A 23,726-nucleotide genomic window follows, 5' to 3' on the forward strand; every position below is an offset into this window, starting at 1 on the left:
TTGTCTTCGCTAACACCTCATTTGGGACTGCGAGCACCCCGCAGGAGAAATCTAGACTTCTGAGTGTTCCGTTACGACTGAAACAACCCAGTGGTAATAGGTAAATGGTTGTACCTGTGGGGATTGAAATTCATAAGTGCAACATGTGTCATTCCACAGGGCACCAGTGAAATGACCAAAGAAAGCCTCGCTTGGAAAACACAAGCTAACAGATTGGAAATTGCTCACTGCATGAACCATAAACACAAATTGGCGCACTATTTTGCTTTTTCTCTCTGGCTACAAAGCATATGAGCATCTTGGCACAGCAATCAAACCCACAATCCGAAAGAGTGCTCTGTATTTTCAGATGGTGCGATAAGACTTTGAAGTCTTTTGTCTTCAGTGCATTAAAATCATGTCCGGAAATTCTGCAGTGGTCTTCTGCTCTTTAAACTGGGCCATCTGAAGCTGTATGCCCATGCTGTTTTGTGGTGACTAAGCCTTGTCACCATGGAAACATGGTTGAATGAACAAAGACCGGGGGTTTGTTAAGCATTGAGGGGCAGGGTCAGCTGGCCATGTGATATAGTGGAGGGCAGTGTCATGGGTTGCGCCAGTCGACAACGAATACTTCTTTGACATGATCCAGATTGTAAACCAGAAGCATCAGTGAGAAAATGCCGTTCCACTGATTAAAGGACTTCATGAGCACAGACTGATAGCTGACATTGTTATCACCAATGTCAGTCACAAATCTGACGCTGACAAAGACAGACAGAGAGAACATCTCGGGTAAACTAAGATGTGAGAAGCAGACACAAGCCAGTCAGTCAAAACATTCAATTTCCATAACACATTGTTGTTGTTTTTTTTTTTATTCAGATGAAGGGCTTTGCCGTTTTGGTCTTTAATCTTGATTAGATGTACTATTGATATTATCATATGTACATTCCATTACAAATCTGTATGAAACCAAAAATGGATCTTACTCCAACTGAACAATTTAGTCAAAGTAACATTTTGAACCTGTAGGTTACATGTTGGTAGCTTTAAATACATATAAAACAGATTGGGATTTCACAAAACATCAGCACTGGAAATATCGAGTTACAAAAGTAACTTAAATAAAGCTATGTCTATCAGCATTGCCTGATTCGGGCACAATTTAATCTTTGGACCATCTCATGACTCAATCAATGCAGCAGCACAACTGATCTGCAGAAACCACTATGTGACATGTCGCCTGGAGAGAAATTGGTACGTGTTGCATGTTATTTTCATTTGATAAAAAGAATATCTTGGAAGAAACTGAAGATTTTATAGTAACTCAATTTATATTAGGCTGTAGCTGTAAAAATCTTGTGTCACATAGAAAATTAGCCCTACTAAAATGAGTACTTGCAGGAACACATCCATATTGACGGAACCAATTTAAGGTATCTAAAAAATAAATGGGACGCAGCCTGAGTACGTACAGCTCACTTGAACGAGAGTACAGTATGCACTTGTGATTAAAGCGAGAGTAGGGAGACGTGCGTTCTCCAGGGGAACGCGACATAATTCCCAATTGAGCCTTGGCGCCCTAACCACACACAGCACTCGCACACATTAACTATGAAGGGACAAGAGCGACAATATTCATTAGTAGGATGCTGAACCCTAATGAAGCAAGGTGGAACAAACACGCAGGTGTGGATAGCACCTGGTTCGCAAAAACCTTCACGTCTCCTTGTTGCAATCCCAATGAGGAGATTATGCTCAGCCACTACTGCAGATGTGACATCACTTTCAGCCCCCACCTCCTCTGTCCCGACACCCCCGTAATGTTCTGCTCCTCCTACTCCATTCCCCCAGGCCCCACAGCAGGTGAGGAATTTGGCGAACTGCGACGGCCAACACCAGACAGACAGCAATCCACACAAGGTGAGGATATTCTACCTTCTTGACTGGCAGATTAACTCCTGTTGGGTGGCTCAAGAGTCTCAGCTCACACAAAAAAATGTAAACAGTTGAATGTGAAAACACAGCTGTTTTTCCTCATTGAGAATTCAAGACACGGCCAGTCATGTGTTTCATGCCGGTGAACTTTCCATGGAGGAAGACTTCTGCATTTTAGCACGTGGAGAATTCAATGTAATATACAACTGTTATTTCAACCAACCAACAGACTCTAGCATGATTTGCTACACATACGATCTCGCGACAATCACATTTTAGGAATAGCACCTGCTTCATAGCCCCCCCCCCCCAAAAAAAAAAAATCAAAGTCTGTCCACATATAACTCATATAGCGTATGCGCATGTGTGTGAGTGAGAGATTTAGTGGGAGCATGTGTTTTATCAGTTGCTGGCGCTTGTTTGAACGGTGCCGTGATGAAAGCCTAGACAAACACAAGGGAATGTAAACGGAGGAGTAAAGTCAACAGACAGAACCTCGCCTGTCAGGCAACCCTGACAGAGGCCACGCCCTCCGAAATCGCACCGGACTAAGGAGTCGTCATGCTGCTCAAAGGCAAAAGTGAAAATGCTAATTTGGGACTGTGGTAAACAAGATGATACAGTGGATAAAATAATACAACATTGTTAAATATGTCTGGGGGAATTCATCAATTTTGTTAATATCAATATATTCTTCAGGACATTTTTATTTTTTTTTCTGCATTCCGAGTTCAAAACACATCCTCACTGATAAGCACTGCTTGCACTTGCAGGAGCTACTTTACAATTTGTCCTAATCCCTTGAGAAAATACTTTGTATTTATCTTTAAATCATCTAATAACCAGAATACAGCATAGTATACAGTACATACTAGTTTTTTCAGTCAGCATTGCTTATACTCACTTCTAAATCTGCCCTGATTAAATTAGCCAACTGATAAAGTAACAATGTTTATAGTAGCATCCAGGGGTTGTCTTTACATAATTTATTGATATCAAAGTTGTCTTTGAATACATCACTGACATTATTACTGTGCAAGTATATTTGGTCTGGTAATGTACTGTGAAGGGATCAGAAGGTCAAACAGAAAAGTGGGCTGGACAAACATCTATTACTGTTCAAAACTGAAGTGAAGCTTCACTGTTTTCTCTTTGTTCATTTTTTATGTGGGAAGCCAGTCAAGCCTGAATCCCTATTGACTCAATGTGCTGAGACGCTTTCCCTTTTACCAGTGCTAAAGCAGGCATGAGCACTAATCCTGAGGGGTTAAATGGAGCCTCTTCTGGGCTTCCTCTATCCTGAGAGAGTTGGGGGTGGCTGCTGGTGCAGTGCACATAGAACTCCAGTGTATTTGGCAGAATGTTGACTCAACTCTCAAACTTTGGAGTAGAAACATGCGAGCACATTTTGGTGTTCCTTATTTTTTGAAAGTGTGGCTAAAACTACTTCTCAGTGACTTAGTCAACCAGCAAGAGTCTAGAGAGAACTTGGGGGGAGAAATTAAGTGACATAATTGCTAAATTAATTGATAGCCCAGCTTTAGGTGGCTAATGCTAGCTCATTCCTACGTCGGTCAATGCCTTTGGCTCAGATTTTGAATCAGGCTCTTAATCAGGCAATTTCCTTTCAAATGCAAAGTCAGCCAATGCAATTTGTCTCACGTTGTATAAATCAGATTGCATGCGCCGAATTTATCTATTTGCCGATACTGTTTGAAGACCATAGAAAATCTACTGCTTTAGTAATTTTGCAGTAAAATGTGTCATTGACAAAGAGAGTCCAAACAGAAAGCCTATTATCTTGGCAAAGACAGTTTGATACAGCCCCTGTATTGGACGTCATTAGATTGCGCAAGCAGTCAATATTGTCGCTGGTCAATGCATTTCCTATTACTACAAATATCATAAATCCACATTTCTGCCATTTGTTGTGGAGTTCAAGGCTATTACTGTACATACACTGAGCTCTTCTTTTACAGATATGATGCGTAACTGCCTATGTCACTTAGTGGTTGTATTTGATAGGTGGTTTTAAGAGTTCTTCCTTGAGTGTGAAATGTCACAGCTCTTACAGTCCCTCTACACACACACGGATACGGAAAGTTCATTATTGCAGTGTTAACCTACGCAAAAAAACAGCCCAGGTTGGGATAAAGAGGGTTTTACTTCAGTTCCCTCTGGTTTTACATCAAACGTCCTACACTTCACATGTCATTCGCTTCAAATCTGCCACAAGCACCTTACACCCTTGTGTCAAAAAGTGAGCAGGCAATATAGGATATAGTCATAAGTGCACCTCATCTCAACTTGCCCTTTCAATCCTTCACCATTCCTTGGGACTCCCTTTGAAGAGGGCTAATGGCTGCAGAATAGTCAGATATTCGATATGCAGCTGAAGTCAGTGCCAAAGCACTGTTTCCAGACATTGAGGTAAAAACACTGAGGTGTTGTAACGGTTCAAGGTGCCTAAAAACACCTAAAGACAATGATAAATACAATTCGAGTTTCTCAGGTTCTGCACCTTGAAATGAAGACACTACTTAGCAACTCTGTGACAAAATGCCAACCTAATACAAAGACAAATAAGATAAAGAACAAGATCCAAATAAAAATGTAGATTAGTGTGGTTGTGAGACGTCAAAAGACTTGTGCTATTCCAAGCTTGGTCCAACGCGTCTACAAATGTTCCAGTATTATTATCTTTGTTGTTTATTGTGTTAAAAAAAAAAAAAAAAAATGAGTCAAAAGGGGAAGCGATGTCATCCAGATGACTGAGGAAAAATTCAGAGTTACTGTTTGGCACAGATAAGTCAAGACTTTGATCACAATCTCCGCACCTCTGTGTGACGAGACCTCTTTCCCTCTCCCACTTCTGTTAACTCAAAATACCGTTGTCTAACATGTTTACTTCCTGTATTTGCTCCAATCAACAGGGCCTTGGGTTTTTGTATAATCTATTTTAGGCTTATCAAGAGTAGCAAAGACTTGGTTTGTTGTGCGAGATAACATTAGTTGTAGCTTCCTGCTCATACAGCTATAAACCCTAAATGACCTTTTCACGGCGCTCTCGAGATCTTTAAAACTAAAGGAGACACTATCACTATATATTCACCTGGGCTGAGGAATGTGAAGTGGTTATGTCTGCCGGGGGTTTTGAACAAATAGTGTTAACCACATAAATAAATACCTTTCCTTAACTAATTGAAGTAGTGAAACTAAAGTTGGGTAATTACAGAATAAGTGTCAGAGGAGTGAACTGGTTACAAAAAGGAGCTTCAATTAGCTACGTTAGTAGTCTACGTTTAGGATATGAAAACATTGTATGATAATTATTTCTTTTATCTCCTTTATTGTGCTGATGAGTGCATTGGGGAAAAGTGCTTTATCTAATCTGATCACTGAGCATTGTGTTTAGGGTCATTAACCTATGGGAGGTCCGAAGGCTGACGAGTAAGCTCCTACCCCCCCCTCTACCTTTTTTGAAGAATTAGCTCATCCCTGTGTGCCTCTTCCTCTGCAGACAACACAACTGCAACCACAAAGAACAACCAAAGAAAACAAAAGACAAGGGTAAAAACAGCCAACTGTGCTATTTGCATGGCTTGTCATTCTTCCACAAACACAACCTAAATGACTGCTGACCAAGGCCCCTTGGCTTGCCGAGGCAGCAGGATGTTGGCCCCTTCAGTCTGTTGTTGTTGTTTTTTCCCTTTTTCATGGCTGCATCCACTCCCCAGAGATTCAGGGGTCAACTTGTCCCTCAACATCTGTAATCTGCATTAGAAAAGGCTAACATCGTACATAACATGGGTAGGATATCAGAATGGAATAAGGCCCTGTGTTTTCTAAACACTATGTTGCCATTGAGGTATACCTCAGATTCATTTGAGTGAATCTTTACTCTTGTGATATTGAGGAGATCAAATGGCTGACCGAAATTGCCTGTATAAAATGTAAACGCAAATGTGAATGGAAAATAAAGGGTGCACAATCAATAGAGTAAATAAATATATACTACATTATACTGCGTATATACGGTCTACACTATCCAGAAAGTAGGGCATGTCTTCCTACTGATCGCAGCTTGAGCAAACCATAGGATGTCTGCCATGATTTAGACAATGTATAATCTGCTATTATAATACTGGAACAAAAACAGAAATTCAACAGCTGCTTTGTAGCCACCAAAGTCCAGGGACATTGTAGTGAGGTTAAGCTTTATTTAGAACCTTATTTCAAACGGCATCTGATATCCAAGCTTGGAGAAATTGGACAGACAGAATAAAATTGCACCTTTGGTAAAAAAGGGCACCAATCCCCTTGAACAAAAAGATAAACAGGGCAATAGATTTTCCCTAGTCTGAAGATAACTGAAATCCAACACCCACGTCCTCCAATGGGGCTCTTTGTATGTCTGAGTGCAGGTCAATCAACAGTTGCTGACAGATGTGTCTGCAGTCGATTTTAGAGAGGAAGCTGAGCTGAGGTCAGTCACAGGTTTTTCCCCTGCCTCACCCCTTAGAGAAAAGACAAGGACCAAGTCAGGATGTCACAGATTGACCTTTTCTCACCTGTATTTTTTTTTCTCCCCGTTGTTGTACCAAGCACCTGGTCCAAAAGGATAACATAATTAAGATCATTAAGCTAATGAAACCGAGAAATGGCGACTCCACAGAACAATAAACAATTCGATAATGGATATGACACTAAAGGAATTGATTTCACCAGTGCCGTTTAAAGCAAACCTGCACATCCTTTTGAATTACGATGAGACTGGATTACACAGGAATACAGCAGAGTGCTGTAGTGTTAGCAACAACCAGTCTTAGGGCCATCCACAAAAACATCCAAGCAACACATTTTCACTGCAGACTTAAGTGTGGGAAAAAATCACAGGCCATGTTAATAGATGCAAAGCCGTAACTCGTGACATTAGCAGCAGTAAAGTAATTAAAATATTTTCACAAAGGTAAGTTATAAATACTGTAGCTAATTAAATGTAAGTTTCACTCTCAAAACAGTTGTCAAAAATAACAACCCAGAATGTTTGATCAAAGTGTCTCAAGCAGTAGAGCTGTCCCAACTGCCTTTAGAGTGATCTGTTACAACTTTCATGACTTGGTTTTCAGCTAAATTTCCCAAATGTCGGCCACACAGTTTGCAAATCTTCACTCCAACAACAAAATCAAAATGGCATTAAACTTGGACATGTGATATTAACAATGAATTTGTTAGCACATCTACAAATGGAGATTTGTCCCTCGACACCAGTAAGAGTAACACGTTGCATTCGTTGATCTCAGCAGAATCTTTGTTTACAGGCAAACCAGTCTATGAAATGCTCGAACATGATCTTGAACGGATGTTTTCTCAGAATCTGAACTCTTTAAAGAGGGCACAGCCAAGTAGATAGATGCACAACATTTACAAATGCATGTGGTTGGTGTCTTCACATGTGTTTTTTTTATCTTTAGACACACAATCATTTTTACCATATTGGAAATTAAACTTGAGTGCCTAGGCTTTTATAAAGAGAAAGAGTGCAAAATAGCATCAAAATGAAACGTTTAACGTCACAAGTTATATACATCAGGTAGGATGTTGAGATCTTACATCTTGCCTTAGCCTTGACTGACTTTTTTTTTTGTATTGCGTTTCATTAAGGCAGCGGCAACCATAACAAATAGCATTTTAATCATGTGCTGGACAAACTTGAAAGTGCACTGTAAAAGCTGTCCATAAATGTGTTGAGAACTAAAATGCACGCTTAACCCATTAACAAAACATGAAACTCAAGTTGGCAAAGACTTCTGGCAAATGTAGTTTAACCACAGGTTGATGAAAGGTGTAATCACTAAAAGTAGTTTTGGTAGTAGTGAAGGACATTTAAGTAAGTGGTTTCTTCAATTACACATACAGTGGCAAACATGTGATTACTGATTTCAATCAAAAGGTGCAAAAAGAGCGGCCCTATTGAGGGCTATGGTGTCGGTGCGGTCGGGAAGCCTGAAAGGGGGGGGGGCAACTGGAGATGACGCTGAAAGTGTCGGCAACCCTATTACTCAAAGGGTGACTCACTGCTGCTTTGAGCCACGGGGGGCATGTTTGGCTTCATTTAATGGAGCCAACAGGGTCAAAAATAAGGGCTAAGAGGCAGTAGAGTTCAGGTGTGTCATAGACCTCAAACTAACTTCAACAATAAATGTCTTGCATATGAGAGCATTCACCTTTAATAGCTTTGCACAGAATAACAGAATACACTTCATCTGTTTCTACTAGAGTTGATTAAACCAATATAAGGTCATCAACGTGTAATTCTGCTGTATTTTATCTTCTCCCTCTTCTTTTTTAGCTCAAGAAGAAGATGATTCCTTAAACAGTCCCTACCAGTTCCACTTCACATCTGCCTAGTTATTTTTCTCCCTTTCCTCCACTCTCCCTAGTGGAGCCTCTGAGTACTGCAAGACGAAGATGTATTTTGCAGGGGAGCCATAGCAGAGAGAGAGAGAGAGAGAGAGAGAGAGAGAGAGAGAGAGAGAGAGAGAGAGAGAGAGAGAAAGAGAGAGAGAGAAAGAGAGAGAGAGAAAGAGAGAGAGAGAAAGAGAGAGAGAGAAAGAGAGAAAGAAAGAGAAAGAGAGAAAGAAAGAGAAAGAGAGAGAAAGAGAGAGAAAGAAAGAGAGAGAAAGAAAGAGAAAGAGAGAGAAAGAGAGAGAGAGAGAAAGAAAGAGAGAGAAGAGAGAGAGAGAGAGAGAGAGAGAGAGAGAGAGAGAGAGAGAGAGAGAGAGAGAGAGAGAGAGAGAGAGAGAGAGAGAGAGAGAGAGAGAGAGAGAGAGAGAGAGAGAGAGAGAGAGAGAGAGAGAGAGAGAGACGCGCACAGACTGAGAGAAAGGTCCCGCCTCCAAATGACGTCACCGCTCTATTGGAGCAGGGCTACAGGCAAACATAAGTCCACATTTGTTATTGGGACCAATCCGTGCGCGCATGTCCAACTTGCAGCGTGTGTTTTTGTGTGACGGGAGCACCAGTAAATACTGTAGTGGTGCTGCACGCAAATTAAATCCAGTTCTGGTTCCGTGAGTGGGAGAAACCGTTTTGGGATCTGTATTAAATTTGCACAACTCGTATTGGATTACTTTTACCCCAAATCTGCTTTGAACCCCCTTTCCCAGAGGATACCTGTAACTTTTGGGGGTTGTCTTTTGAGGTAAGTGTTTCTGACTGGTACTGTCCAGGTGGAGTGCATTACTACTTTTTTTTTTGAGGAGGAGGGTAGGGGTCTGCATTTTGAAACAAACATAATCTACAGTCTATATTTATTTGGATTTACGACCCCGATCTAATAGAAAACACGAGGTACGGAGTTAACAGCAGGCTGCAGGATTTGGCGCTGGAAGAGACGGGGTAAAGAAATTAATAATAAATCAATAAATAAATAAATAAATAAATAAATAAATAAATACTGAGCGCACTTATCTCTCATCAACCAAATCAAGCTCGTCTATATGAGCACTGAATTGTCAAACTCAATTTAAGATGGATTTTACGGTTTTATTTACTCCAGGGTGAAAAACCAATGTTATTGCACTACGACGTGGATACAGCGACAAAAATCCGCATAATAAACATTTGCGTCTCTAACGACAGCCAATGCCAATACTGTGGTGGAGACGCGTTATCTTTGCGCTGGCCGTTTGAGCTTTTGATCAGTGAATACACAAACTTGATAGGATTGGGGAGAGGGGGGGGGGGGGCAGTGTGGTCTGAACCCAGCCGACGCCACGGTTCGTCAAGACGGGAGCATGTTAAATTGCAGCGCACATCCCGCAGCGATGCGCACCCAGAGCCAGCTGGAGAAACTCCGCTAAATGCGTCTCTGTCGGGACGGCTCCGTACACGTCCTGACATCCCACTAAACTTTGACCAACACGTATGGAGGTCGCAATAAATTGTCTTAAACACTTATATTATAAATGCTCAACCGCATTTATGTATATTTGATGCTTGGGGTGGGGACTTCCATCGATATTTATTGTAAAATATTGCTCTCATCTGACAGTAGATTTCCTCCTAAATGCCGCATCACTGCAATTCAGTGTCCATTCCATTCTTGTATGTGCGTCTTACTGGAAACACCATTGCGGAGACAGCTGTTAATCCAATTTCACTCAGCTTTTATCTTCATGAGACAATAAGGTCATTCTAGTTTAAACGAATAACAGATATAGTAGTATTTGAGACTACGTTCTAAATGACCAACCAGAAAATTGCTTTTGAATGACTGTGAAATGTGCACAAGTTCAATTTTAGTTATTATCCAATTAAGCCACGGTTCAGTGTATTTGATAAAAATAAATTGGGTTCAATAAAGACAGGGGGCAGATGAGTTGTCTTCACTGATGACTGCCTCGGGCTATAGTTCCCAGCCAATTGCTTTCATTTTAGATTAACCACTATCCAGGTCATGACCAAAATCTCAGTCTGCTTAACATAATGCATGAATGTATCTGCAAAAAGCAACACTAAAGCTCTACCTTTGGAAAAAGATGAAATTGAATCCATTCAACACTAAATTCTATTTGCCATCTATTCTGAGACCAGTGACAAACACAGCTGAGCATTCAAAGACTAAGAAAGCAGCAAGATAACCTCTCAAAGCAATTTGATTGAGGAAAGTAGCAGGGCCAGGAGAGTAGTTGACAAATCCCTATATTGTAAGTGGGCGCTTGGCCTGTAGGCTAAGATGTGCTCCTCTTTGCAGCTTAGCTTGTCACACAGGCAGACACGCACAAGCACACATATATACTTGCACACACATCTTGTGGTGCCTACCACCCCCATGTGGGGAAAAATCATTGCAGCTGCTACAGAGCTCTCCTTTCAGCATGGAACAAAAGAGAAACCCCCGACAGTCCCGGGCCTCTCCACGCTTACTGGGCCACCAAAAGTGTCATCTGTTCAGCCCATCTCTGCAGGAAGCTGTAGCCTTTTTGTATTGGTGTTGTCACTGTTGTCGTTAAAATATTTTTTCTCAGAGAATATCATTTAAATCCCACCTCTGGTTCTCAGAAATTGAGGACACAGGATACAGAAGCTATGTTCTATAGTGACTACAATATTTACCGTATCTATAAATCAGATTACAGACAAAAATCTAAAGTAACTACAACAGTTGATGGTGTAAAATCCGCCATGCAATATTGTATTGGTTCAAAATTAACAACAAAATATACAAACACTTATTCCCCAATAGATAGGTACTGTGGAGCAAAATTAAATTAATATCATATAAATAATTTAGCTTGCCTTTTCCACTTCTATGATCTCTTCTCCTTTTTTATTTTCAAATGGCTCCCTTGAGTCTGTCAGAGGGCACAAAGTCTGACATGCTGTTATTGTCGACAAATTTACCCTATTTGTGTATGTTAAACTGGCATTGGGTATCAACATCCAGCTTTGTGTGATCCATGTTACAGTACATCACATGCTTTCTACTGAAAACACATTTCGATGAATGCTCAATATAACCAGTTCTGACTTAATGAAGCAGAAGCCACTCAGCCTGCTTGCTGAAAGCTCCTGTCTAGCCACTGGTCCATATTAAAATGATGCGTAAAGATGTTTGTTGCAACAGATGTTTGATGGGTAGCCCTCAAAACAATTAAATATGTATTAACACAACCTGCAGGGAAAATTAATATGTGCAATTTTAATGGATGTTTGTCAAATTGCATGATGTAGTAGTTTTGTGCGGAAAGCTCTTGCTGAACTACAGCATCCAAGTCTCATAGCAAATAATGGAGGCAGGGCTTTTTTTTTTCTGAAATCCAGAGTGCAGAAAAATCAAATGGGGAAATAACAGCCAGCCGGCATTCATGACAGATTCAAGTATTGCTAGGTATTGCCGAGTTATATTACGGACTGAAATGTATACTTTTCAATACGTGGTGAAACCCACCAATTGAAATGTCTCGATAGTGTTGCATTTAAAGTCAAACCGATCAAACCACTATCATCCATCTTTCTACACCTCGGTTTTACAAGTTTGTTTCCTCCACCTTGATTTATAAGTGGAAAGAAATTACATGCAGTAATTTTGCTCCTTAAAAGAACCTATGTTCAAAGCAAAATTAATTTGTATTAGACAGCATTCTATCAATCGCAATTGGGTTTGCAAGCTTCACAAATCCCCAACCATCCCAACTGTAAAATGGCTGGGGCTCTGCTTCCTGATTTATCTTTGTGTTTTACAGCACAAGGTAGCTGCCAGTTGGTCGCTTATAATGACAGCTAATGCGTTCAAATGGGAAAAACAAAATTTTGCTCGGCAAAGGAAATTCTATTTTTACAAACAAGAGTATTCAAGGCTTTTAAAGAGGAGTTGGGGTCACAGAGAAGTAGGGGGGGTGACAGGAATGTATGTAGCAGCCTTTCCTTTCTACAAATGAAATTCAAATGGGCTTCCTAACAATGTGAGCACTGACTGGATCGCCCTTTCATCTGAATCCGAAAACCAAGTTCGGCATCTTCTGATTATTTGTCCTGAAATTAATTTTAAATAGTGAAAAGTCAAGAGTCATAATCAAAGGTCATTTGAGTAATAAATGTTGAGAATCATTCACGCAATGATTTGAATCACCTAAACTTGTAGACAAAAGGTAGTTGAATTTATGTCCGGAATATTTCATTGATTCCTTAAACTATTGTTAAAACAGTCATATTGCTTCATTTTAAGAAATCACACGTTACTAAGTATGTTTGTCTCTTGTGTTTTTATTTTCAGGGCAACATTTGAGGTGTGAAAAGTGGCCAGCATAAATCAAATGCCAGTTTCATGAGGGAGGCTTGGCCTAAAACTAGAGGCACCACTCTCCTTAGGAGGGAGAAATTTTCAGCCACATCCGGAACCGGAGTCCAGGATTAATGTATATACAAGCTTGACAAGAGACAAGAGGATTCCGGTTACCTGTACGAGCTGGAGTACACAAGTGGACAGGCCTTGATTGAGCCTGTGGCACGGGGGATTGGCATGGCTCAGACCAGCTTTGTGTCAACTCATCATGCATGCCGGGCCTGATTGCAGAAAGGACCAGATACTAAAGCCAGCAGGATTGCTGCAACTGCAAAAAAACAAAATCTAATCTACGGTTATGGCTACCGATCTTGACAAATTCAGCACCCATTAGGATTTTTAATATTATCTGAGAAAGAGCAGGCTTTGTTACTGAGAGGGGATGCTTATTCAACAGGCTTATCTGCCATGGTAAAGGCAGTGAAGGCATGAGCCTCTGACAACAGAGGAGGTCATCGTCCAAACAAAGATCAACTCTGCAAACACTGACCAGCCGGGATATCGGCAAAAAGCCCTACGACAAACTCTTCTTTTCAGAAAGGATATCAAAAGAAGAAAACCTTGATTGGATTTTTCAGTGATCAGAAAGGATTTACCACCTCTCATAAATCAGGTATAGAAACGTTTGTATGCCTTTGCAGCTTTCCACTTCACTGACTCGACAAGAATTCAAAACCACATAGGGTGAAAGTGTGCGTCTGTGTTACAGAGTAGGTTTTATCAAATAGTATGATATAAAAAATAAAAAATTAAAAAAGCTCAACGACACAATGGTTTGCTTCACACTACAATGTAGCACCACAGTTGATATTACGTGTAGGAACAAAGGAAAAAAATGCCTTAATTTGCTGTGCAATGTCTAATACGACTAGATACATAAAAGAGAATGTCAGCACTTGGATAGTAACGCAACAAAGCATGACTGTTTTCCATTTTGGGATGTAGCAAAGAAAGGCAGCTTTAAAATCTAGAAGTCTGTGAGACAATCACTATTAAACATGTCTTCTTTGCACACAATTAAAGCAGATCTATGGTAAAGCGATTCAGTATATCAAAAGCTTAGTAATTGAAGTTACGAATAATCCTATTTGTGTATAGTGTCCAAACATAAACGAGGCTCAATACCAAAGTCTCGGTACAACCGTATCACTTCTCACGCAAGAATGATGTAATCTGATCCTATACTTAATTTATAAAATGCTTCGGGCAGGATTCAAAGACCAAGCAAATCTGAGAACAGGAATTTGGACCGACATATCTTAAAGGGCTTGTGCATTAAATGTACTCTTGTGTCTTCTCCCCAGGGGCTCTTGAGTGATTAGACTGCCGGGCAACTCCGTTTCAAGATGGTACGTCAGTGCAAGGCCTTTATCCTGTCCCTCATCAGGGTTGGACTGCTGCTGGGCCTTGCTAACCCACTGGTTACCTCTGCCTCTTGTCCCTCTGCTTGCCGCTGTGATGGAACCTTCATCTACTGTAATGACCGTGGCCTGACTTCCATTCCTACTGGTTTACCCCTGGATGCAACTGTGCTATTCCTGCAAAACAATCGCATAAAGAGCTCAGGAATTCCTGCAGAGCTCAGCAGGCTCTCGAATGTGGAGAAGATCTACCTATATTGCAACAATCTAGATGAGTTCCCCACTAATCTTCCTCTTGGGCTGAAAGAGCTTCATCTTCAGGAGAACAACATTCGAATGATCACGCATGCAACTTTAGCCCAGATTCCTTATATTGAGGAACTTCACCTGGACGACAACTCTGTGTCTGCGGTCAGCATCGAAGAGGGCGCCTTTAGGGACTGCAGTCACCTTAGGTTGCTTTTCCTCTCCAGGAATCACTTAAGTACCATCCCCTCGGGCCTACCCATGAGCATTGAGGAGTTGCGCTTTGAAGACAACCGAATTTCATCAATATCTGAACAGTCGCTGCAAGATCTGATCAACCTGAAGCGACTAATATTGGATGGAAATCTGCTCAATAACCGTGGAATCGGAGAGATGGCTTTCATCAATTTGATTAACCTGACTGAGCTTTCACTAGTGAGGAACTCCCTGACGTCACCGCCAGCTAACCTGCCAGGCACAAGTTTGGAGAAGCTGCAGTTACAAGATAATCACATTAATAGGGTCCCACCAGGGGCTTTCGCCTTCCTTAGGCAACTTTACCGCTTGGACCTATCTGGCAACAACCTGAGCAGTCTCCCACAAGGGGTATTTGAAGATCTGGACAATCTCACACAGCTTTTGCTACGCAACAACCCCTGGCAATGCACTTGCAGGATGAAATGGGTGCGCGACTGGCTCCGGTCATTGCCGACAAAAGTAAACGTACGTGGATTCATGTGCCAGGGGCCTGATAAGGTAAAAGGCATGGCCCTAAAAGACTTAACTACAGACATGTTTGACTGCACAGATTCAGAATTTAGTCCCACATACGAGACAAGCACAGTCTCCAACACTCGGCGCCCCGCGCTGCCACAGTGGCCCTCATTTGTGACTAAAAGGCCTGGAGTAAAGGGACCAAATATGGGCAAGAATTACCACGGCACCACCATTTCATCAGGCAGAAAGATCATCACAATCAGCGTGAAGTCAAGTAGCGCAGATACAGTTCACATATCCTGGAGGGTGTCGCAACCCATGACTGCCCTTCGACTCAGCTGGCTGAAGCTGGGACACAGCCCTGCGTTTGGTTCCATCACAGAAACAATTGTACAAGGCGAGAGGACGGAGTACCTGCTCACTGCGCTGGAGCCAGAGTCTTCCTACAGGATATGTATGGTTCCCATGGAGACCAGCAATATCTACCTGTCAGACGAAACCCCCGTTTGCATAGAGACGGAGACTGGCTCTCATAAATCCTACAAACCAACCACAACTTTGAACAGAGAGCAAGAGAAAGAGCCTTACAAAAATTCCAGTCTGCCTTTGGCTGCTATCATTGGAGGGGCTGTTGCACTTTTGGCAATAATCCTGTTGGCATTGGTCTGCTGGTACGTCCACAGAAATGGATCACTTTTCTCAAGGAACTGCACCTACAATAAAGGCCGTCGGAGAAAGGATGACTATGCCGAAGCTGGCACAAAGAAGGACAACTCAATTCTGGAAATAAGAGAGACTTCTTTTCAAATGATACCTATAAATCAGCTTCCTGTGTCCAAGGAGGAGTTTGTGATACACACAATTTTTCCACCTAATGGCCTGAGTTTGTACAAGAGCCCACACAACGAGAACAGTATTAACAACAGGAGCTACAGAGACAGTGGAATACCAGATTCAGACTATTCCCATTCATGATATTGCACATGGACATTCATGATGCGTATGTGCTGTAAACACAGTGGCGAAACTTTTACAAAACACTGGATCGATAGGACTAAGGGAGCAATGTTATGTACATTTGGCATATAATTTATATTTAAGGACATTTATGAAAACTGAGAACGTTCCACCTGCAGGCCCTCACTGAATTAGTGGGCGTAGTACTGCAATTATATTTTAGCGATTTGTAGTAATTTGTACTGTACTTCCTTGGCTTAAACTGATCGACCAACTACAAAGAAATTCTGTGTTTTGAGATATGATGACTTGTCAACTGTGAAAGTGGGTTCTCATTGCTGTGTTGAACAATCAGACTTTAGAAAACATTGTTGTACAAGCACAGGTTGTTGTTTTCACTTTGTGGCTGTCTGAAAAAACAAAGGCAGAACTTGTCATAAACCAAGGTACAGTTGATCAATAAAATTAACAAATCAGACACGGTGCCCTCTTACAAAAAAAAACAGCAGTGAGCTGTCTCATTTACTACTGACAAAAAAATATTGCTCTAGTTTTTATGATACAAATCATTTCAGATGGATGTGCCATGCTTTATTTCTCTACTTGCGTAGGTGTGTACCTTTTCCAAGTTTAAAAAAACAGCAGAACCACCATAGCAGGACTCTTGTCTATTTCTTTTTTTTCTGATAGGATTGTAGGCCAAAGCACAGGGCAGATAAAGCACATCAACATTGAAGGAACTCTTGGCTCCTCATAACAAGAAGACTGGAAAAGCTGACACAGGACCCCACACGATCTTTATTTGTACAAGCCAACAATGGCCAAATGACAATGGCGGCATTCTTTAGTACCATGTACCATACGCCATTCAAGTCGAAAGGCCAAAAATACACGATTGTTAAAATGTTCAAAGTGTCAGCAGCTCCTGAACAAAACGACTATTTTGTATTTTCAAAGTGAACACGTTTTTGTTGCCACAATTTGAAATTACCTGTTCTTCATGTTTAAAAAAACCAAAGTGCATTGTATGCCCTTTGGCCAGTCTTGTATGTGCCTTGATCCAATGCTTATTGTATTTAGCTTTTTAAGGAACCAGTGACTTTTTTCATACACACTTGAATATGAAAAGTATTGGTCATATTACAAAATAAAAAAATATGAACAAACAATATGAATGTATTTATTATTTACACTTCACCTTGATATTTTGAATTTATATTTATTTTAAATTCAGGGAAAACCTTTTAGAAATCAAATCATCATATAATTACCTTCACCTCAATTTTGGTTGAGTTAGCACACATAGTAGCAACAGTAAAAATAAAAGGGTATTTAGACAACAGATATGTTAAAAGATCAAGTTGCATAGACACATGAATGATGTTTTGATTTGTTTACCACTTACAATTTGCAATGCTGTAACTTTTTGAGCATTGATATTTATATTTCAGTATTAAGTAAGTGTGTGTTCACTCATGCATGCACACAAACACTTAAATTTGCTCTTAATGCAGTGCACACTCTAAAGCGGCGGTCACCAACTTCTTTGAGGGAGAGAGCTACTTCTTTGGGACAGAGTAGCGTGAAGAGATACCAATGTGATACACACCTCTGAAATAATTTTGCTGCAATTTAGAGGTAGGCCTAAACTATATTGCAAAAAAAAAGAATATTAAAACATGATTTTGTCTCAACTAATACTGAAAAAACAAACAGGTCTCTCATACTTAATAGTCTATCTTCTAATAAAGAGCATTCGAAGAGCATCTTTAGACCAACTATCCCATTAGCTTGAACAACAGTCTTCCATTTGTTATTAATGGCCTCTTTGTTAAAGTAAACAGTTCACATAGGCTTGACTGAAGTATGCCAGCTACCTCAATGCTCTGAAAACGAGCAAACCACTAGGACAAATTCCTGCCACTTTGTGATAAACAACAAATAAGCCAAACGGTGAAAGGAACAATTCCATTGTTGTGACTTTCACAGAAAGCAACCCTTTCAAAAGAGCAGCTTTGCGTCACTTGCATGAACACATATGGAGCAAAATTGATGAACCGGACTGATGACGACCCTGCGTGACCTCACTTATCATTGGTGACTTAATCTGATCAGTCACTTTAAACAATTCCTTAATCACTCTCATGCTCTCATCTGAGGGGTCAGACAAGGCTGGAGACAAAACAAAATGTGACGTGCATTTTTCTCCTTGTGTCCAGACAACAGTTTGGCTTTTATGAACCGAATGATCAGAGCTAATGGTGCAGCTGCAGTGTTTGCTCCTGGCTGCTACTATTCATTTTGGAAGGAGCTGGTCAGGCAGACGGTCACATTTGCATTCCTATAGATGCTGGTATCAAAGCATCACTGCATGACCCCTTCATGACCAAGAGCACCGGTTAGTCTCCGCTAGTATACTAATAACAAGTGTGCCTGTTAGGGCTAGTGTGAATCAGTTAAAGGACCAAAACAACAAAAATAAAGGCAACCAGTCAAGATCTGACAGGAAAATACAAATTCTACTATATGCAGTAGAGTTATGGTGCTGTAAAAAAAATGTGACAAAACTGTCGAGTTTGGAACTCTGTGGCACATTACACGTAAATGTACTGTACAACACACTGGTCACGTTTTTTTTTTTTTTAATCATGTTATAATCAAAGTTTTGCTGTAAACTGACATTTGATGATGGGGAGGCATCTTGTAAACAACAAAAGTGATCATATAACTGCTGACTGAAAATGACAGATTTGGTTTACTACAATAAAATTTCAAACCGTATTGCTGTTTCTGAGTATCAATAATTTTTCAGCTTCTTCCATCTGATGTGTGCTACAACAACAAATAACAAAGGGACAAAGCGTAAAGAGAGACAAGACAGCAAAGCAAAACATCAGGTCAGACACAAAATATGGCAGAAGAAAGCCCAGAGAACAGCAATATTACACAGTTGAGAGATCTGTGTGTGTGTGTGTGTGTGTGTGTGTGTGTGTGTGTGTGTGTGTGTGTGTGTGTGTGTGTGTGTGTGTGTGTGTGTGTGTGTGTGCATGTGCGTGTGTCTAAAAACGATCCATTTGTTTTCATGACTGTGGGTATAAATTAACTCCCCAGTATGCAGCAGATGTAGGTGGTTTGGGGTGAAGTCACAGGAAATTGGGGCAACACGTCATACCTTTTGATTACATAGTCTCGTGCATTTTGAGCACATTTCATTGCGTCTTTCAAACATAAAAATTCATTGTGGATATTTTGTTTCAATTTCTAACTTGGGAAACAAGTGCCTAGGGTAGCCTATTTAGATTTGTTTGTGTTCGAAATAAAACTTGTTGCAATGCTTTGGTGCGTGCATCTATTTTTTTTCCACAAGGTCAACATGAAAATAACTAGTCTCTGATCATGCTAAGTTGACAAAATGATGAATAAGGAGAAGATTGTAGGTAGTTTAGATGAAAACTCAAACAGAACTGTTTGCATCAGTGAGTGACTTAAATAGTTTGTTTAAAAAAAGTGCCGATTTGTTGTTCCTAGATGCAATTTCTTGACATAATTAAGACAAATAATGTCTCTTCCCACCATTTTACCTCCTCTCAAGATCGAAATTGGACTTTGTCACGCCTAGTCACCAGACCTAGCTGTAAAAGAACAGAGTGGCCATTGAGAGAGATGCCAGTGAGTGATGTGCTACTGTGTTGAGGACTTGTCCTCTCTTCTCTGGCGCTGACCAGCTTGCCCCGCCCCTTCCCTAAAGTCAGACGACTCTCCATCACTTTACCCAGTGACCTGAAACCACAGGGCCAAAAAAACCTAAGCAGAACCTCCGTCATCATAATGAATCCAATTTTATGCCTGAGAGCACAAGGCCTGCACATACATTCATTGCAACTGTAAATTATTTGATATTAATACTAATTAACAAGAGCTGTCAAAATGAAGACTGTGCCTCCCTCAAAGAAGAAAAGACCACACACTGTATAAAGGAGGACAAACGTACTGTGAAATACAACAGCCGCTCCTCTCATTTAAAGCTAACTGTCAAAAAGAAAGGCAAGGAACTCGATGGGTATTCTATTACACTATGAAGTATACACAATATTTTATGAAAATATCCATATAATTGACTCTACTCAATGGAAGCCATTAATTCCTGTCCCCCATTAAGTGGTTTAAATGATCCTGTAAAAGGCCATACATCTCCCGATGCCCTTTATGAGATCAGCACCCCCCCCCCCCCCCCTCACATCTTAATCGACCCTGCGTCTCATTCTGCCTCCATTTCTGATTGAGTGGAACATTTGTTGCATTGCAAAAGGTTTGAGGGGTTCAACTTCATGGTAGATCTACATTTCAGCAGTGGGAGGCCAAGGCAACTCTTCAATCTCTTCCTCTCAGCATGTTTAAATGCTGATGCAGGATCCGCATACCAAGGTGGCTCCATCCATAGCTCATTACTTCCAGCTGTTAACAGCCTCATCGCACGCACGTTGGCTTATAGAACGTCTGCTATAGCCAATTCACAATAAATTAAAATGGAGGCAGAGTTGGAATGTGCATTTTATTTTTCCCACGGGAGTTTGCGTCACTGTGTCCCTTAGAACTACAACTAAACACAGATAGCACAAAAAAAAAAAACACTGTCTGAAAAGTCAATTTAGAAGAATAAATAAATTGGTTGTAACAATTACAAAAGGTTAGAGGCGATGGCAGTGGCATGTAGGATTAATTAAAACCTAGAGTCACTGATGTGCCTGTGAGACGCAGCCACACGATTACGCTCGCTGTGTGAGAAGAATCTGCTCCCACAAGTCATTTCCTTTCCCATTGAGAGGAGCTAAATGGGATGGGGTCTTCAGAGAAAGGCAACTTCTCAAAGCCATGAACCCAAAGAGGAAGGAAAGGGGAATGAGGTGAAGAATGAATACTTAAACTTTTGAATAAGAGTGTAATGAATGCATTTCAACCCAGTGATGCGCTAGACCCATTGAAGAGTTAAATGATCTAAACCACCGTAATCCTAAGCTTGTGCAGTTTAAAAGTAAAAATGATGTGTGTCTGTAAATACTATGGCACACAACACTCGGCTTAAACTAACATCTGGCAATGTCCCTGCATCCAGCTATCCACTTTTTTCTTAGGATCCTTAGTAATCCCCTTTTTTTCCCTGCTAACAATATACTGTGAACATGTAATATATTTGCTGTTCAGCATTCACAAATTTCTAGACTAGCTGATATGTTCTCTCTCTCTGGGACCAACCTCAGTGATTTATTATAACTCAATCACAGTTTTGGGCTCAGGTCAAAGCAATTAAAGTCAGTTTGGCTGTATTTATTGGAATTAGGTGTTGGACATAACAAGTTAAGAGACTTTTTGTTGTAGTTGTTTTTCTTTTTTTTATCTTAGAAGTCCGGTTTTGTCTTGAATGCACCTGATGATCAAAACTAAAACAGAGGCTAAAAATTCATTTAGCCTGGACTAAGGATTGTCAAAAAATGTTAGATAGTAACTACTGTTTATTGTTCCTGGTTACATTTTGCTTTGAATTTTCTTTGTTTATTATGCCGTTTGGATGTTTTTATATGAAAAATTCCCCTGATTTTTCTCACTTTAAGTCATGCATTAACTTTGATTATGAGCAAAAGGTGATCTCTTTTATGAAGTGTAAAAACAAAAGTTGAAAAAGGTAGCAAGGGGATTGATCATTTAAATTTGACACAAATCTTAGATGACAGATTGATAAGGAAAGTACAGCTGAAGAAAGCAATTGGATATGCCTGTGAACATTCATTATCCAAGCAGTTTCATTCTCAGGGCAATCAGATTTCTGGCTGCTCTTAGACAACCAGAACAGACCGGATACAAATGAAAGCCCTGATAACGCTGACACAAAGCTTCACAATTTGGATAAAAATGTATTTCAACCAGAAGCAGAAACTTTCCATTTTCATGGAAGACACTGGCATGAGATCTAACTGACAGAGAGATAAACATGAACATAATGTTCTATTATTGCATTAGAGATGCCAGGAAAGACACATTGACCAAATTATTCCACTATTAGAGGGCTTTGGTTGCATTTAATGCAGAGCCCACCTAAAAAGCTTTACAATAAATTGATTTCAATGAAATACTGAACAATAATAAAGCTGAGCTACGACATATCGTTATAGTATATATTCTAGAAATGTACCCTATGCCTTACACATTCCCATACAGGTTGTAGGGTAATATCACACAGCCACATGTTCCCAGAATAGTGTTCATGTGACACGGTGGGTGCCTTTTGTGTAAAGTCACCAGAAGTTGTCAATGACACCACAAGCTCAGTCATTAATCACACAGTCGTCCGGTTGGGTGTATACATGACACAAGGGCAGGGTTGCAATAGAAGGGGGCTGAGCTCTGTAACATGGACTCTCACCCCTGGAGCCCCATTGGACTTGAATGAAGAGAGGTCCTACACATTCATGTTACCAGGTCACTAATCAAATTATGTTGATATCCAGGGACAGCACACAGGACAAGAGAATTCATTTAGCATCCCTTGCTCACGGCTATTGTCTCTGCCAGGGCATCGGAGGGTCTGAGCTAAATGAGTAACCCTGTCTCTCAATTTATTAAAGTCCTTTCAAATGAATGCATGCCTTTTCAGACAGGCATTGATTTCATTCAACAAAGAGAGATAATTTGAAACTTTGATGACAGCTTTGTCACAGCAAGAAGCACTATGCAAATGTAAATCAGCACTATGGGCCATATGGCCATGAATGGGGGGCAAAATACCCTCCTCAAAATGTCTACTAATATATATATATGGCATATGAATTATTGTACACTACAGCACAAAAAGAACGACGATGCGAGAGCTGTCACTCCATTTGTGAATGTATGCATTTGTTGCATGTCCCCTGAGGTGACAACGACAGCGTGCTATGTCAGACATGGCTCTCTGTCGGGGGCTCTTACACATGAGCATGTCATTCATGTATATACCACAGTCCCAAAGGGATGCCGTACCTTTGCTGTGTAGCATTTTAATTAATCCCCAGATGACAGATAGGATCTGGCAGGATATGCATGTCTTACGGCTGGGGGGAGGGGCTAGTGAGGATCGACAAACACAACAGTGAGGTTAATGCCAAACGCACCCGCCGGCGCAACGCAGCGAGCAGCAGGTCCATTCTTGGACAGGTGCTCCTTCTGAGGTCACTCAGTCACTAACTCCCAAACCACACAAAGCCCCTGTCTGTCATTACTAATCGAGTCCACACAGGGCCAGAAAGGAAAGGCGTCCACAATTTTTTGGGAATGTGTACAATACGGCCAAACATTTTTTTTTTTTTAGCATTTTAGAGAGAGATTAAAGAGAAAATGGTTTGGATTGGTGGGCTTTTCAATTTCTGGTCATAGTTAATATGATCAGCTTTAATGCGGATTTGACACAGTGAAGAAGATATATTATCATAATTGGTTTCCTTGCATTAAGAGATTTGTCATTTTGCTTCACACATTCAAAGCATGCATTCTTTTAATGTAAAGTTGGTCATATGTAGATTTGCTCCATCAAGGAATCCTTGACAAATGCACATTTTCTAAGAAGATGATTAATTGAAACCTTTGTGTTAACCATTGTTTCATGGCGTAACTGGGCCATGGTGGGTGATTACACACGCTGGCAG

General features: G+C 40.6%; 2 protein-coding genes across 5 annotated transcripts in view; one reads left to right on the forward strand and one right to left on the reverse strand.

Moving 5' to 3' along the window:
• macrod2 (mono-ADP ribosylhydrolase 2) overlaps positions 1-23,726 on the reverse strand; it is a 272,730-nt gene that overhangs the window by 225,815 nt on the left and 23,189 nt on the right. The window lies entirely within an intron of this gene.
• Positions 8,783-17,211, forward strand: flrt3 (fibronectin leucine rich transmembrane 3). The gene is made up of 3 exons (XM_085922460.1): positions 8,783-9,124; positions 12,701-13,382; positions 14,074-17,211. Exon 3 carries the CDS (start codon positions 14,116-14,118, stop codon positions 16,066-16,068), a length of 1,953 nt encoding a protein of 650 aa, XP_085778586.1. The 5' UTR covers positions 8,783-9,124; positions 12,701-13,382; positions 14,074-14,115; the 3' UTR covers positions 16,069-17,211.

The sequence above is a fragment of the Syngnathus leptorhynchus genome, chromosome 10 (assembly GCF_054491065.1).
Source record: "Syngnathus leptorhynchus isolate UIUO chromosome 10, UIUO_Slep, whole genome shotgun sequence".
In the NCBI taxonomy this organism is placed as follows: Eukaryota; Metazoa; Chordata; class Actinopteri; order Syngnathiformes; family Syngnathidae; genus Syngnathus; species Syngnathus leptorhynchus.